Source organism: Amphibalanus amphitrite, unplaced genomic scaffold, assembly GCF_019059575.1.
Source record: "Amphibalanus amphitrite isolate SeventyFive unplaced genomic scaffold, NRLGWU_Aamphi_draft 000873F_arrow, whole genome shotgun sequence".
Lineage (NCBI taxonomy): Eukaryota > Metazoa > Arthropoda > Thecostraca > Balanomorpha > Balanidae > Amphibalanus > Amphibalanus amphitrite.
This window is the reverse complement of record NW_024882367.1, coordinates 147,023-160,782: the sequence shown is the minus strand read 5'-3', so window position 1 is coordinate 160,782 and position 13,760 is coordinate 147,023. Positions and strand designations below refer to the sequence as shown.

At 53.4% G+C, this 13,760-nt stretch overlaps 1 protein-coding gene across 2 annotated transcripts in view; it reads left to right on the top strand.

The window, feature by feature from the left end:
- Positions 1 to 13,760, top strand: part of LOC122367488 (filamin-A-like) — a 58,628-nt gene that overhangs the window by 11,733 nt on the left and 33,135 nt on the right. The window contains exons 5-16 of one of the 2 annotated variants that reach the window (XM_043340597.1): positions 572 to 699; positions 2,079 to 2,111; positions 5,263 to 5,401; positions 5,673 to 5,913; positions 6,305 to 6,508; positions 6,870 to 7,007; positions 7,665 to 7,822; positions 8,199 to 8,489; positions 9,144 to 9,245; positions 9,489 to 9,596; positions 10,981 to 11,143; positions 11,529 to 11,756. In XM_043340597.1, coding sequence (XP_043196532.1) covers positions 572 to 699; positions 2,079 to 2,111; positions 5,263 to 5,401; positions 5,673 to 5,913; positions 6,305 to 6,508; positions 6,870 to 7,007; positions 7,665 to 7,822; positions 8,199 to 8,489; positions 9,144 to 9,245; positions 9,489 to 9,596; positions 10,981 to 11,143; positions 11,529 to 11,756 — 1,933 coding nt within the window. The remainder of the gene's footprint in view (positions 1 to 571; positions 700 to 2,078; positions 2,112 to 5,262; positions 5,402 to 5,672; positions 5,914 to 6,304; positions 6,509 to 6,869; positions 7,008 to 7,664; positions 7,823 to 8,198; positions 8,490 to 9,143; positions 9,246 to 9,488; positions 9,597 to 10,980; positions 11,144 to 11,528; positions 11,757 to 13,760) is intronic. The other variant, XM_043340599.1, reaches the window with a different exon arrangement.

The following is a 13,760-nucleotide window of genomic DNA, read 5'->3' as shown; positions in this document are numbered from 1 at the left end:
GTTGCGCGCAAAGCAGCATATACCACCGCGTGCTACAAAACGTTTTAGTCAAACATTTAAAAATCGTTAGATATCTGCGCTGACGTCACACATTCAGAGGGTTATTCCTATGCATTAGCCCCTCTGAATCAAAATGCTGCAATTTTGAAATTCAATATGGCATTTTCAAGGCATTTCTCGATGTTGTGAGTGCCGAAACCGGTAATTGTGAGCCAGGGAACCCATTTTGGCTATCTCAACTCAAATCTAATGTTAAGGTGGGAGGGTCCCTTTAAACGATAACTAATGCGATATAACCTCTCATACCGCGATAGCCGATAATCTGTCGCTAGAGACCGTTCAAAGAAGACAGCCATTGTGGTTATGAGATCAAGATAAACGCCCTCTTGACCCTTTGTCGGTTTCCCCATACAGATGATCAATAGCACTTGTACGTTGAACCTGAGTTTCATCTGTCACTGTGCCGCTGTCATGACCTACCACGAGAGTGTATATCAGTGTCATTCTCTCTTGGCACTAAATTGCAAATAGTGTAGAATGTAACAATGATGTATCTGCCGTTGTGTTCCAGCTGATCCGACCTGAGGACATGATCAACCCGAACGTCGACGAGCTGTCGATGATGACGTATCTCTCGCAGTACCCCAACGCCAAGCTGAAGCCCGGCGCGCCGCTCCGTAGCAAGACCAACCCCGACAGGTGGGTTAGGGCACATAAAGTCATCAGATTACACGGATGTTTTAGGATGGGTGAGGAAACGTATATGCTTGCCTCTACATAGTCAGAAATAGGTGCCTTTAGTTATGCAGGCAAATGTAACATAATGACAAGTCAGCCTTGATTTGCCTTGTAACTATTTGGTGCGTCGACAGTTGCAGTTTTTTTTCTTGTGCGCCGATGTCGAGCCCCCGCCTGTAATCGCATCAAATAAATTTGACATATGACTTATGTTCAATGGTTCAATGGCTGACTGTTATCCAGCCAGTCGGATGTGAATGGGAATCGCTCGCTCTGACCATTATCTTCCTCGATATGCGGCTTTCCGCCCACACTTTAAATGCAACTTGCAAACTTGCGATACGATTGTTTCCGCCGACTGACATTACGACAGCTCCCGGGTATTCCTCATCATTTAAGTTATTCCATCCTCACCCCCATGTCGAAAGCTCGCACTTATCATTTATTTCATCATACCCATGGTACGAGCCAATCGTATTGTATTATATAATTCTATAGAATACTTCCTTCAGCACCTAAGCTTTACATGCACTGTAATGCGAACGATGAGCATCTCGTCAACCCCGATCACCGACGCTGGGTTTTGACAACTCGTGGAGCGCCCACGACGTATCTCGGGACCCAGCCGAGCTCTGAAGCCGTCACACGTTCAAATATCCCGCGCCATCAGATTGGGACAGTGCGTTAAGGTATCTTATCTACACCGTTTACGACCAAGGCCGGTCAGAGACCTTAGTTTATCGTGACTGGCACCCAATGTGGTGGTTGCCGTCCAGTTTCTGTAGCGGAGAGAGCGACCGTTACGCTGTTGTCTCACAAAGACAGATATCGGCAGCAGGTGCCATGAGGAGACCTGTCAACACAGTGTGGGACGATCTCTCTCTCTCTCTCTCTCTCTCTCTCTCTCTCTCTCTCTCTCTCTCTCTCTCTCTCTCTCTCTCTCTCTCTCTCCCCTCTTATCTATCTTTCCTCTATCTCCCCTTCTCTCTCGCTCATGGCCCTTTACGTTTTGCCCCCGATATCAAAACCTACAATCGTTCCCTTTGACACACCCACTCTTCCTCTTCCCACCCCACACTCTCCCCAGCTCTCCTGCTCTCCACCTGAGGCCCGTCTCATGCGGCCATCAGGCGACATTTGTGCTCTCTAGCACACGTGTCGGCGGCCGCAACCGGCGCCTTCCTACATGCAAACGGGCCGTTTTCACCACCCGGCGCCCATCTCTGGTGCCTGGGGGCCGCTCTGTTAGTACGTGACCCCTCTCGTGGTGTCTGGAGGGGGGATGGGGGAGGGGTAGAGGGGGAGACAGCCGTGACTGAGACGCGTGCTACCGTTCGCAGCACGCCTGTCTCGACGGCCCCCGGATCAGCCAGGTAACAGTGTTACACAGCGGCATGGCTCCAGGCGCTCGGTGACCACTGGTGTGTGCAGTGTGTTTTTGTTTCGATAGGCAGTAGTCACTGTGTGCAAATTAAGCATGGAATTCCCCTTTTCGCATGCATCGTTTATGGTGGTATACTCTACATTTTTTTTGTACCCGTATGTTTACATCGTCCAGTGTACGGGCAATTGAGTGTCTGATTACCGCTTTGCGAGTGCTACTTCTCTATTTAACATGTGAGTGCTGATGTTAATTAGTTTGGGCATGCCACGACTGTGACCTGTTTTTTTTTAAAGAATGTCCCATTCTTCTCATTTTTTCGTTTTTACTGATTTTGATTATTCGCCGGTGCTCTTTTACGAGCTCATCGTTATTATTTATCTAAATTGCTGATTGCAGCTGCAGGTATGTGGTAACATTTCTCGTCCCAGCTGAATCAGTCCCGCTGCCTGCCTGACTCAGTGTTTGTCCCGCTGTGCTGGCGCCCAACTGTTTCTGTATATGTATGGACGAACGTACCGCGGTGCTGTGTCGGATGTGCAGACCTCGGGCAGCGGAACCGACAGATCAGCTGGTCGGCCCCCTCTCTCCGGGGAGGAGAGAGGGGTGAGGAGTGAGTCAGGTGGTCAGGAATGATTCTCGGAATGGTCCAGGAGGCTCTGCCAGAGACCGCAGGTAATGGGGAGGAGGGGGGGGCATTGGCAGGGATCACTTCCTTCTCTTCCTTTACGTTTGTTGTATTTCGCCTAGATATGATTTGCATCTCTAGCTATATTCTAGGTGTGGTTCATAAGTTATAACGCTGGAGAAGCTGTAATTATGTAACAATATGATACACTTCCCAATGCCCATTTAGTCACAAGGTCCATTAGCAAGAGAGACGTTAACTACGTTGTAGTACAGGAGAGATGACAGCATAAGTTCTCAGGTGAACAAAGTGGTTATAACCGACGGGGTTAACGGTGTGATGCTTAAATATTCATTACCACTTTAGTAGCCTGAGATTTATTCCACGTCGGTTTGTCTAAAGCCGGGTGGTTTCAATATCCGCCATATTTATCATCAGGTTAATAATGATTGGTGATGCTATAGAATACTCCGGTCATGCGTATAACGTTACAAGAACAATATCCGGCAGCTCATAGCTCTTATAGGACGGTCAATCTTGGTTCAGAAACACAAATCATCTCAGCTTTTAGAAAACACCGCTTTAATGCCATGCTGTACGTTAGTACCGCACCATAAGAATAGGTATCTTTGAAAAGTACCTAACACTATCGGTCGGAACTGGGTAGGTATTAGCCAGGTAATTACTTAATTTATTAATATTACGTCCTTATCGGGACTGACTCATGTCTGAAGCAGGAGCTGCAGTCCGGCTGTTTGTTTGTGTCGGAAATGCAGGAGTCAGACGGGTGTCGCTGCCGGCCTGCCCTCACCAGCCAGTCACTGCACGTTGCCGTCCTCGGCTCTCACTGCAGTTCCAGTACAAATAATCAACCGGGCACGGAGACTAGGGTACGGCCCGCTGAGATGACAAACTGGCACTGTTGCATGTCACAGCTGCTGACAAAGTGACACCGTCACATGTCACAGGTCCTCGTCACATACCACAGCTGGCGACAAACGGTACTAACTAGTCACAGGTCATCGGTCCTGACAAATTGATATGTCACAAGTCACAAGTCGTCATAAGCCAACCTTGCTACTTGCCAGTTGCCACAGGTCATTTGTACCGACGCCGTCAATGTGTCAGACTCTCTACTCAGTTTCTACCACACGAACTGAAATCGTCACAAATCACGAACTGCCACGTGCAGGAGGGCCGTTTTTTCATATGTGGTTTTCTGCAAGTGACGGCTTATTTGAGATAGCCAACCAATAATATCACCGTTCGCGACATCACGGCTGTTTTTCTATAACCGTTTCTGGCCTGGGGCAGCCGTCTGTTCCTGCAGCTGACAGTGCAGACACCACATGGTACACCACCGCTACCGTCTGGAGGTGGCCGTCCGACCCTCCCTCCCTCTTGGCGACTCAGGAGCCAGCCAGCCCTCGCAGCTGCAGTGGACAGCTCACCGTCTGGCGTCTGACCTGGCTGGCACCGTCTGAGTCGGTGTTGGTATGCACTGCCACTTTACACGTGTACCGCTCCCTTTCATCCAACTTAATCGTGATGTTCAGGTCACTCAGGTCTTGGGGTGCTACAAGTAAGGCGGAGCGATTGGTGGCTAGTGGCTGCATAGTGACTTTTCTAACCATTATCCAGGCTGGAGGTAGACGGTGTTGCCGGTATCCGGTGAGCAGAAAGTGAGTCTCGGTCCGAGTCTTCCCTTTGTCACAGCTTGTATGCATCGAGTTCTTACACTTAGCTTTGATAGACGATTAAAGGGTGATATACCCCCCACCTACCCACTTCGAACGTCTCTCTTTGTCCTTTTTGCCAACATTTTCCTTCTGATAGGCACATGGAAAGAAGCTTGCTCAGCTAGCGGCAGGAGAGTGACAGCCATCCTAGCTCAGCTATCCACTGACGTCTCCAGCTGTGTGACGTCACTGAATTACCGAGCCGTGACGTCACCGGAGTACCGAGCCGTGACGTCACCGGGCTACCGAGCCGTGACGGACGGTAGCCGAGCCGTGACTTATGGTTCATCTCGGCTCTATTGGCCGTGACTGCCCCGTGCTAGTGGTGATACCGGGCGGAGATGGGCGGTCTTATGGGTCATCTGGTTCCCCCTGCTATCTCATGGAACAGAGAGGGAATCTGATAGGTCACGGGGTCAGGTCAGGTTCATGTAAGTCTGAGGTCAGGAGCAGGAACACTTTATCAGTCATCAACGGTATCGTCCGTTGATTATTTCTTTCCCTTATTTGACCGTCTATTTTCTGTTTCCAGAGTCGAAACCAAAGGAACAGTCTTCACCAGCTGCGGCCATTTATCCCTGTAACTGCAGTTGCAGTCTCTAGCCTCTGTCGGATGGTGTGGGACCCTGTGTCGAGCACTCCTTGCTAGCTACTACTCCATTTGTGACGTTATTGTCTCTCCTCTTAGAGTCCGGTGTTATGAGCCCGGCGTGGAATCCTCTGGTCCGATCTCGGCACAGTCCCTCTTCTGACGTAATTTTTACATATCTCCTCAGAGTGCGATGCTATGGGCCGGGCGTGGAACCCTCCGGCCTGGCGGTCGGTGTTCCCACTACCTTCACGGTGGAGACGTTCGCCGCCGGCCAGGGCAAGGTCGAGTGTGATCTCATCAGGCCCGACGGACGCATCGAACCGGTCAGTAAATGCCTCTGCGCCCTAACATTCAAGAGCAAACAAAGCATAAGCGAGCTACCTATCCCGTTCGCGTGCATCTCATAGCCCGTAAATGGGAGTGAAAGGTGTTTTTTTTTTTTGCAATAGGTATTTGAGCCGGCTGATTTGGAAAACGTCAGCATATTTTTGTTGTTTAAAAATAACCAACCTCTATACCCAGTCTTATGTGCAAATATTTCAATTCGCAAACGCACATCTCATTGATAACCATCTGACCTCTATCTCATCCCAGATCGAGACCAAGTTTTCCGGCGACGCAACAATGACCTACCGGTGCAGCTACACGCCTAGTTGCGAGGGTCGCCACCAGGTGTCAGTGCTGTTCGCCGGCCGGCCAGTACCCCGCTCTCCCTTTCCTGTGACCGTGGAGGGGCCGGCCGGTGACCCAAACAAGGTCACCGCCTCGGGACCCGGGCTGCGGCCGACCGGAGTGGTGGCCGGCAAACCGACCTACTTCGACCTCTTCACCAAAGGTCAGCGCTGGATGGGGCCGATATGTCGTTTGGTGGCTGAAGGTCAGCAGTAGATGACTGGCCGACGTGCCATGGGGTGTTGATGGGTGGGAGAATAACTGCAGGTGAGAGTCTGTACCGTGGGATCGTACTGTTATTGAACCGATGTTCTCATGGCAGGCTAAGGTCAAGCGGTGGAATAAATAACAATATCAGGGTTAATATCCACACGTAATGCAGAGCTCCGATCTCTATGAATTTACGTGCTCATATCACCCCATCAGTTATCATTACAGCACGCGTCGGCACGCCTTGCAGTCTCAATAAACAATCAAATAATATCGCCCTGCTATACCGTCCCACCAAGCCCTCTGAAGCAGTTTTCTAACCCTGCTCACTTGTATATCCTCAGACGCCGGCCGCGGTTCGCCGGAGGTCATGGTGCTGGACTCGCAGGGGAAGAGCCTGCCGCCCTCGCAGCTGAGCCTGAGACCTGTAGCAGATGGTCGGTGGCGGTGCGACTTCACCGCCCCTCAGTCCGGCCTCCACTCAGTCAACGTGCTGTTTGACCGGCGGCCGATCGCCGGCAGCCCGTTCCCGGTCAAAGTGGGACCAGGTACGGGTCCCGTTCCCGGTCAAAGTCGGGCCAGGTACGGGTTAAGGTCATGATTACAGTCAAAATCATGCTAGATGCTGCCTGTAGGTAAATACGAGTTGAGGTAGCTACGAGTCAAAGTTGAGTCATGTGCAGGATCAGACCGTATCAGAAAGAAGTGGAAGTTAAACCGGAAACACATTACTTTCAAGATAATGTCGGAATAGGTTTTAGGCCGAGCCAATAAGATAGCTAATCTTGTTTGATGAGCTGCAGCATAACACATCCAGTGATTACTTGAGTGCATGCTGAATAACTAAGTTGTATCAAGCTGCATAAAATCTGACGAGCTGACCTTCCCGTCCCCGCCCTGTCCGTCCAGCCTGCGACCCGCGCCGTGTCCGTGTCACGGGCAGAGGTCTGCAGTCGCACGGAGTCCGTGTCGGTGACACGGCTGACGTACGGGTCTGGACCGACGGCGCTGGTGACGGCCAGCCGCAGCTGCGGGTTGTCGCACCAGGTCAGTGCAGAGGTCACCTAGGTCACGGCTCAGGTCTGTGCAGAGGCCACGGGTCGAAGGGGAGTGGAGTGGCCAACCTCGGGTCAGAGGTGAATGATGCCGGGCTCTTGGTGTTATTTGTCGGCACGGGCATAACGTTCGATGATCGTTGATCGAGGTTGACTTCAGGGCTTGTATATCTGGCTGTGACAGACGAGCTCTCGAAGCTGGCATGTCCAATTGACACACTACCAACTGTGCTAACAAGACTGATGCACTCTCATGCTGTCGTCACCCTTCCATCGCGATAGCAACATACTTCCCTTTATTATCAGCTGCCAGCCCATTTCAGTTGAACCCATTCAGCCCGCTTGAACTGACCAATCTGACCCGGTGCTGACACCCTGATCTATGTATTTACCCTTTGCTTGGTTTGTCGAGTGTCGTCAGATTAGGCCACATAACCCATAACCCAGTCAGATCTGAGAGCAAACTATGAGTCATCACTAATGGATATGTGAGTTGTGAGGTGCGGTTATATTTGGACTAGATTTCGCCCGCCGTGCCCCTGGGCACTTCATTTGGGCTGCCACGCCCCATCCACGATTGACCCATAACTCACCCCAACAATCTCATACCGTCCAACTTGCTATGACGCATTCACGTTTGATGCTCCAGGAGGAACGACGGATACTGTGCCATTGAGAAAGGTAGCCGACAGCGTGTATGAGGGCGAGTTTTATCCGACTCGCGAGGGACGTTACATCGCTATGATTTCCTATGGCGGACAGGAGATCCCCAAGTCACCATTTGAGGTCAACGTCGGTCCTATGAAGGTGAGATCTGGCAGGTTGATGAGTGCAGTAGCGTGTTCGCTTGATGCACCACATCATATGGAGGTTCATTCGTTCCATTAGAGGCTTTGCTACAGGCGTTTGTCCGATACCGTGACCTCAATGTTTCTCATTTCGTGCCATACCTATCGCTGATTGACACGTGGCGAGAGCCAGAAGCCGCGTCCATCATCAGACGCTCGTCTGCCGCGGCGTCTCTGCGGCGCCGGGTGGCTCTATCACATTCCATAGATGCTATCAGCGGCCTGATCCCCGCCCCTCACCGGAGCCATACTGTTTACATCTCAGGCGACAGATGAACGCTACCGTAGTCCGTACCGCCCAGCCCAGCTGTGACCGGTGCTGCCACCTACCACAGGAATCCGCAATTCACTGCTTCGGACCGGGTCTGCGAGGTGGCGTTGCGGGCGCTCCAGCCGTCTTCACCGTGGACACTGGCGGCGAGACGGGCGCCCTGGGGTTCAGCATCGAGGGTCCCTCCCAGGCGGCCATCCAGTGCCGAGACAACGGCGACGGCTCGGCTGATGTGAGCTACTTTCCGACGGCGCCCGGAGAGTACGCCGTGCACGTGCTGTGCGAGGGAGAGGACATACCCCAGTCGCCGTGGATGGCGCGGATCTCACCGCCCGTTCATGGAGACCCGACCAAGGTGGGTAGGTAAAGCTACTGACTCAGGTATCGAGTGACTCAGAGGAATGGCAGCAGAAGTGGGTAGATGTCTGACCATGACAAGACGAGTGCTTGAAGCATGGTTATAGTCGGGGGTTAGTCCATAATCAAAGTCGATTAAACAACATGTTTGTTATCTGCTTGCACTTGTCGCAAGCACTCGACCCGTGCCCCAGTATCAATTTTCCAAACCTTTCCAATAGGCGAGGAAAATAATGCATCTTTTCATCGGCGAATTCGACACGTCACCGGCCTTTTGAGACTTTCAGTAATGGAGCCTTTTTTAGAGGCCCGTTCGAGTTCATCACTCTTAAAAGTGAGGTTTTTAATTGATGTTCAACGCATTTTTAATCGATAAATGACTGTGTTATCGGTAAACAGCTCTCTTCTGTTGCATTGAACAGGGTACTTTGTTCGAGTTTGAAGCATCATTTGACGTGTATGACCTCAGTTGGAGGTGGTGTGATCACTGATCGGTGGGAGCGCGTGACGGCCGTCACGTGTCGTGTGACTTCACGTGACTGCGTGACGCCTTCTAGCTATGATGCTATCCGATGTCATATGGTGCTGAGAAACGTCAATATGTCACCATGGGATGTTGTGTAGTGTAACGAAATGTGACGATGTTTCTCAGGTGAAGGTGACCGGTGTTCAGTCGGAGGGGGTTACCGCTGGCCAGCCGTCACAGTTCAGTATCGACACGCGACAGGCGGGCGGGGCGCCGCCTCAGTTGACCGTAAGTACCTATAGTGGTGCTTGCGCCAAAATATCGGCACTGGCCAGCACCGACACTCTCGTACCGACATCTTGCCATTATCAGTGTGTCCTGTGTGATGTTATCATAACTCAGCCCAGTTTAAACAGAGAAGTTTAAACAGAGAGGTACCGATGCAGTTCAGAATAGTTAATATGCTGCTAGCGACGCACTGTCACTCTGCCCAGAGTAATGTTCTACCTTCCATTCTCCGTGCCTCCCCAGATAATGGATGAGCAGTTCCAGACAGTACCGGCACGGCTCACGGAGAAAACGCCGGGCGTATTCCGTGCCGACTACACACCCAACATCGGCGGAAAACAGACCATCCAGGTGAGACGTGAGCTATACCTATACACTTCCGCGGGGCTATCAGTGAAATAAATGTGGCTACATTAAACAACCTATTTGTTTATCGACTCGGTGTATGCGTATGAATAGTCGGAAGACTTAGCCATTAGTGGGTACATACTGCTGTCGTTGAATTGAAAAATCGCGCACATCCATACTCTGGGCTGCTTGAGGATGGACGATTACTGGATTTTACTTGACCGTTTGGTACTCAACGCTTTCTCGGTCTACTAAAAAGACAGTAGCAGGTAAAGGCAGCCGGATAGTTCGGATGGAATTGGCCGTCATGGAAGTTCTTTGGTCCATGACTCACTAGCGGAGCAGGGTAATGAACTTTGGGAACTAATTTGTGCGGACTGTCTCTTGTAATGGCCCAGATGGATGACCGTTTCTCATATGCATAGGAACTCTGTTAACTGGAGAGACTCACATGGAACCATAACGTCCCATAACGTTTTCTTTGTCGCTCACCCCTTACCACCAGGTAGAGTACTCTGGTGTGGCGGTGCCCGGCTCTCACAGTCTCCTCTCCACCAGGTAGAATACTCTGGGAATCTGGTGTAGCGGTGCCCGGCTCTCACAAGTCTCACAGTCTCCTCTCCACCAGGTAGAATATTCTGGCGTGGCGGTGCCCGGCTCTCACAGTCTCCTCTCCACCAGGTAGAATATTCTGGCGTGGCGGTGCCCGGCTCTCACAGTCTCCTCTCCACCAGGTAGAATACTCTGGTGTGGCGGTGCCCGGCTCTCACAGTCTCCTCTCCACCAGGTAGAATACTCTGGCGTGGCGGTGCCCGGCTCTCACAGTCTCCTCTCCACCAGGTAGAATATTCTGGTGTGGCGGTGCCCGGCTCTCACAGTCTCCTCTCCACCAGGTAGAATACTCTGGGAATCTGGTGTAGCGGTGCCCGGCTCTCACAAGTCTCACAGTCTCCTCTCCACCAGGTAGAATATTCTGGCGTGGCGGTGCCCGGCTCTCACAGTCTCCTCTCCACCAGGTAGAATATTCTGGCGTGGCGGTGCCGGGCTCTCACAGTCTCCTCTCCACCAGGTAGAATACTCTGGTGTGGCGGTGCCCGGCTCTCACAGTCTCCTCTCCACCAGGTAGAATACTCTGGTGTGGCGGTGCCCGGCTCTCACAGTCTCCTCTCCACCAGGTAGAGTACTCTGGTGTGGCGGTGCCCGGCTCTCACAGTCTCCTCTCCACCAGGTAGAATACTCTGGCGTGGCGGTGCCCGGCTCTCACAGTCTCCTCTCCACCAGGTAGAATATTCTGGTGTGGCGGTGCCCGGCTCTCACAGTCTCCTCTCCACCAGGTAGAATACTCTGGTGTGGCGGTGCCCGGCTCTCACAGTCTCCTCTCCACCAGGTAGAATACTCTGGTGTGGCGGTGCCCGGCTCTCCGTTCCGAGTTCAGGCCGCCGACCGGCTGGACGCCAGCATGGTCCGGCTGTTCGGACCGGCCCTGGAGCCCGGAGTCAAGGCCCAGCTGCCCACACATTTCAACGTAGACGCCCACGGCGCCGGACAAGGTGCGGGGTGGGAGAGAAGGGAATGGGGTGAGATCCAGCCTGAGCTGATAGTTTAGCAGGATCTGAGTAAAAGCCTAACGCCAGACTCAGTAGCTTTATTAACTATTTGCATTACACCTCGGCAGAATCAAATCGTTGAGACGACCGAATACCAACGTTTTTCATTCGTCAGCCAAGCGCCTCTTGGATAAACTTCTCATCTAAACACATCATGATGAACGCTGTACTTGAATATGACTTGTAAGAACATATTACCGATTCCTCTGTAGTCGCCCTCAGGTATCTCTGGACAGGTCATATGTCACCGTTAACCTCCCGTTCCTCTAGTTACCGTTGGCTCTGACCTGTGACGCCTTCTTTAACGCCAATCCTCCCTCCCACCCAGGCGAACTGCAGGCGGTGATGCGAGAGGACCGCAGCGGTACCGAGGTACCGGTACGGATCACCGACCACGGCGACGGTACGCTGCGTGGGGAGCTGACGTACCCGCGCCAGGGCACGTACACCCTGCACGCCCAGTTTGGCGGGAGGCCGGTGCCGCAGAGCCCTGTCCGCGTCACTGTTCAGCCCGGAGTGAACGTGTCCCAGATCAGAGTCGAGGGACTCGAACCCAGTGAGTGGAACGGGTGGTGGGGTGGGTGAGGTGAAGGAAAGGCGATGGACTCGAAACCAGCAAACGGGTCTTGGTAGAGATGAGGAATGGAGGGCTTGGTTGATGTAGACTTTAGGTGATAGTTAAGGTCAGTCAAGGGCAAGGGTGAGTGTCGGATATTGATAAAACGTTTGATGGTGGAAATTTGAAAATGTCTTTAATATTAGCATTCACTCATTCATGTGTAATTGTGTGAGGTAACTGTTCGAAAAGCTGGCTTCCATATTCCATGGCATTCTGTCATGCCCCTCTCGCTTCCCGTGTCTTCCCACACCCTGACGAGCTGCGCCGTGCGTCCGTCCGTGTCCCTTTCGGCTGCCAGCGGTGCCGCTGATGAGCCGCCAGCAGTTCGTGGTTCGGACGCCGGCCGGTCTCAGCCCTGCCGATCTGGCCGTCACCGTCACCTCACCTTCCGGTGTACGCACTCGCGCCAACATCCGACCCACACCGGCGGGTCTTCTGGTCGACTTTGTGCCTCTGGAGCTCGGCCTGTACTGGCTGGGAGTTCGGCTGGCCGGTGCAGAGCTCACCGGTCGCCGGGTGGCCTGTGTACCGGCGGCGGCGCGCGGTGTGCGAGTGCACGGACCCGGCCTGACGGGAGGCGGCGTCCGACAGCCACAGAGGTTCGTCATCGACACCCGCGGCGCCGGGCAGGGCGGCCTCGGTGTCACCGTCGAGGGACCCTGCGAGGCGGCCATCAACTGTCGAGACAACGGCGACGGTACCTGTGACGTGGCCTACCTCCCAACCGCTCCCGGTCTCTACCTAGTCAACGTCTGCTTCAACGACGAACACGTGCCCGGCTCGCCGTTCCGCGCCACCGTCCATCCGGAGCACGCCTCGCCGGCGCCGGTCCGAGAGCACGTCCGAGAGCACGCCGAGCACGTCCGAGAGCACGCCGAGCACGTCCGAGAGCACGCCAAGCACGCCCGTGGGCACGCCGAGCACGCCCGCCACGCCGAGAGGAACGTGCACGCCCAGCACGGCCACGACGCGCGGAGCGGCGCGGCGCGATCGGACGGGCGACGCCAGCGCGCCGGCCGTGGCCTGGAGGACGTGCGAACCACGGGATACGGAGTCCATCCATACGGTAGCTCGGAAATGCCGCCGGGGGCATGAGGATCGGCTTTGGAGCCATTTCACCTTATCGGCGCAGCTGTGTGACGTGTGGCTGCACTGCCTGCATCACCACCTGCATGCGAGTTATTACGAGCGAGCGAGCGCAGCGAGCGAAGTGAGTCTTTTCAATATAACGGAAAAATCTCAGTATGAGCGGCCCGGCCCGGCCCGGCCCGGCCTGTAACGCTTTTGAGAGGCTTATATCTCAGCAACCGCTGGACCGATTGGCCTGCGGTCTTTTTTGCTGGGTAGCCCCATCCCTTCTACCCCGTAATTGACTACTTTTGATACATCTCAGTGACCGTCGTCGCACGTGCCACGTGAAAAGTCAAGGGTGTTCAAGCTGTTTTGCAAAAGTAGTGATTTTGAGAGGCTCATATCTCAGCAGCCGCTTGGGCGATTGTCTTGCAGTAATTTTTGTAGGGTAGCTGCATCCCTTCTACCAAAGGTCGGATACTCTTGATCTATGTGAGTGACCCCCAGTGCACGTGCAAAATACAACAATAAGAGGTGCCAAATTTGTTCCCATTTCAATAACTCGGTAATTACTGGGGCGATTTCGCTGAAACTTGGCATACAGGTAGGCACCCACCAGGCAATGCATTCCCATGTGTTGCGGTTAGGGTGCTACTGCACGTGCGCACGTGCAGGGGGCGCTCCCAGATCTCGAGAACGGCTGGGCCGATTGCGCTCAAATTTGGTACACGGTTGGGGATCAGTTAGTAGGGTGCCGTGCAAAAGTCAGTTTGGACCCCGTTTGCACGTGCGCACGTGCAGAATGCCGCTTCCAGATCTCAGGAACGGCTGGGCCGATTGCGTTCAAATTTAGCACACCGCTAGCGACCG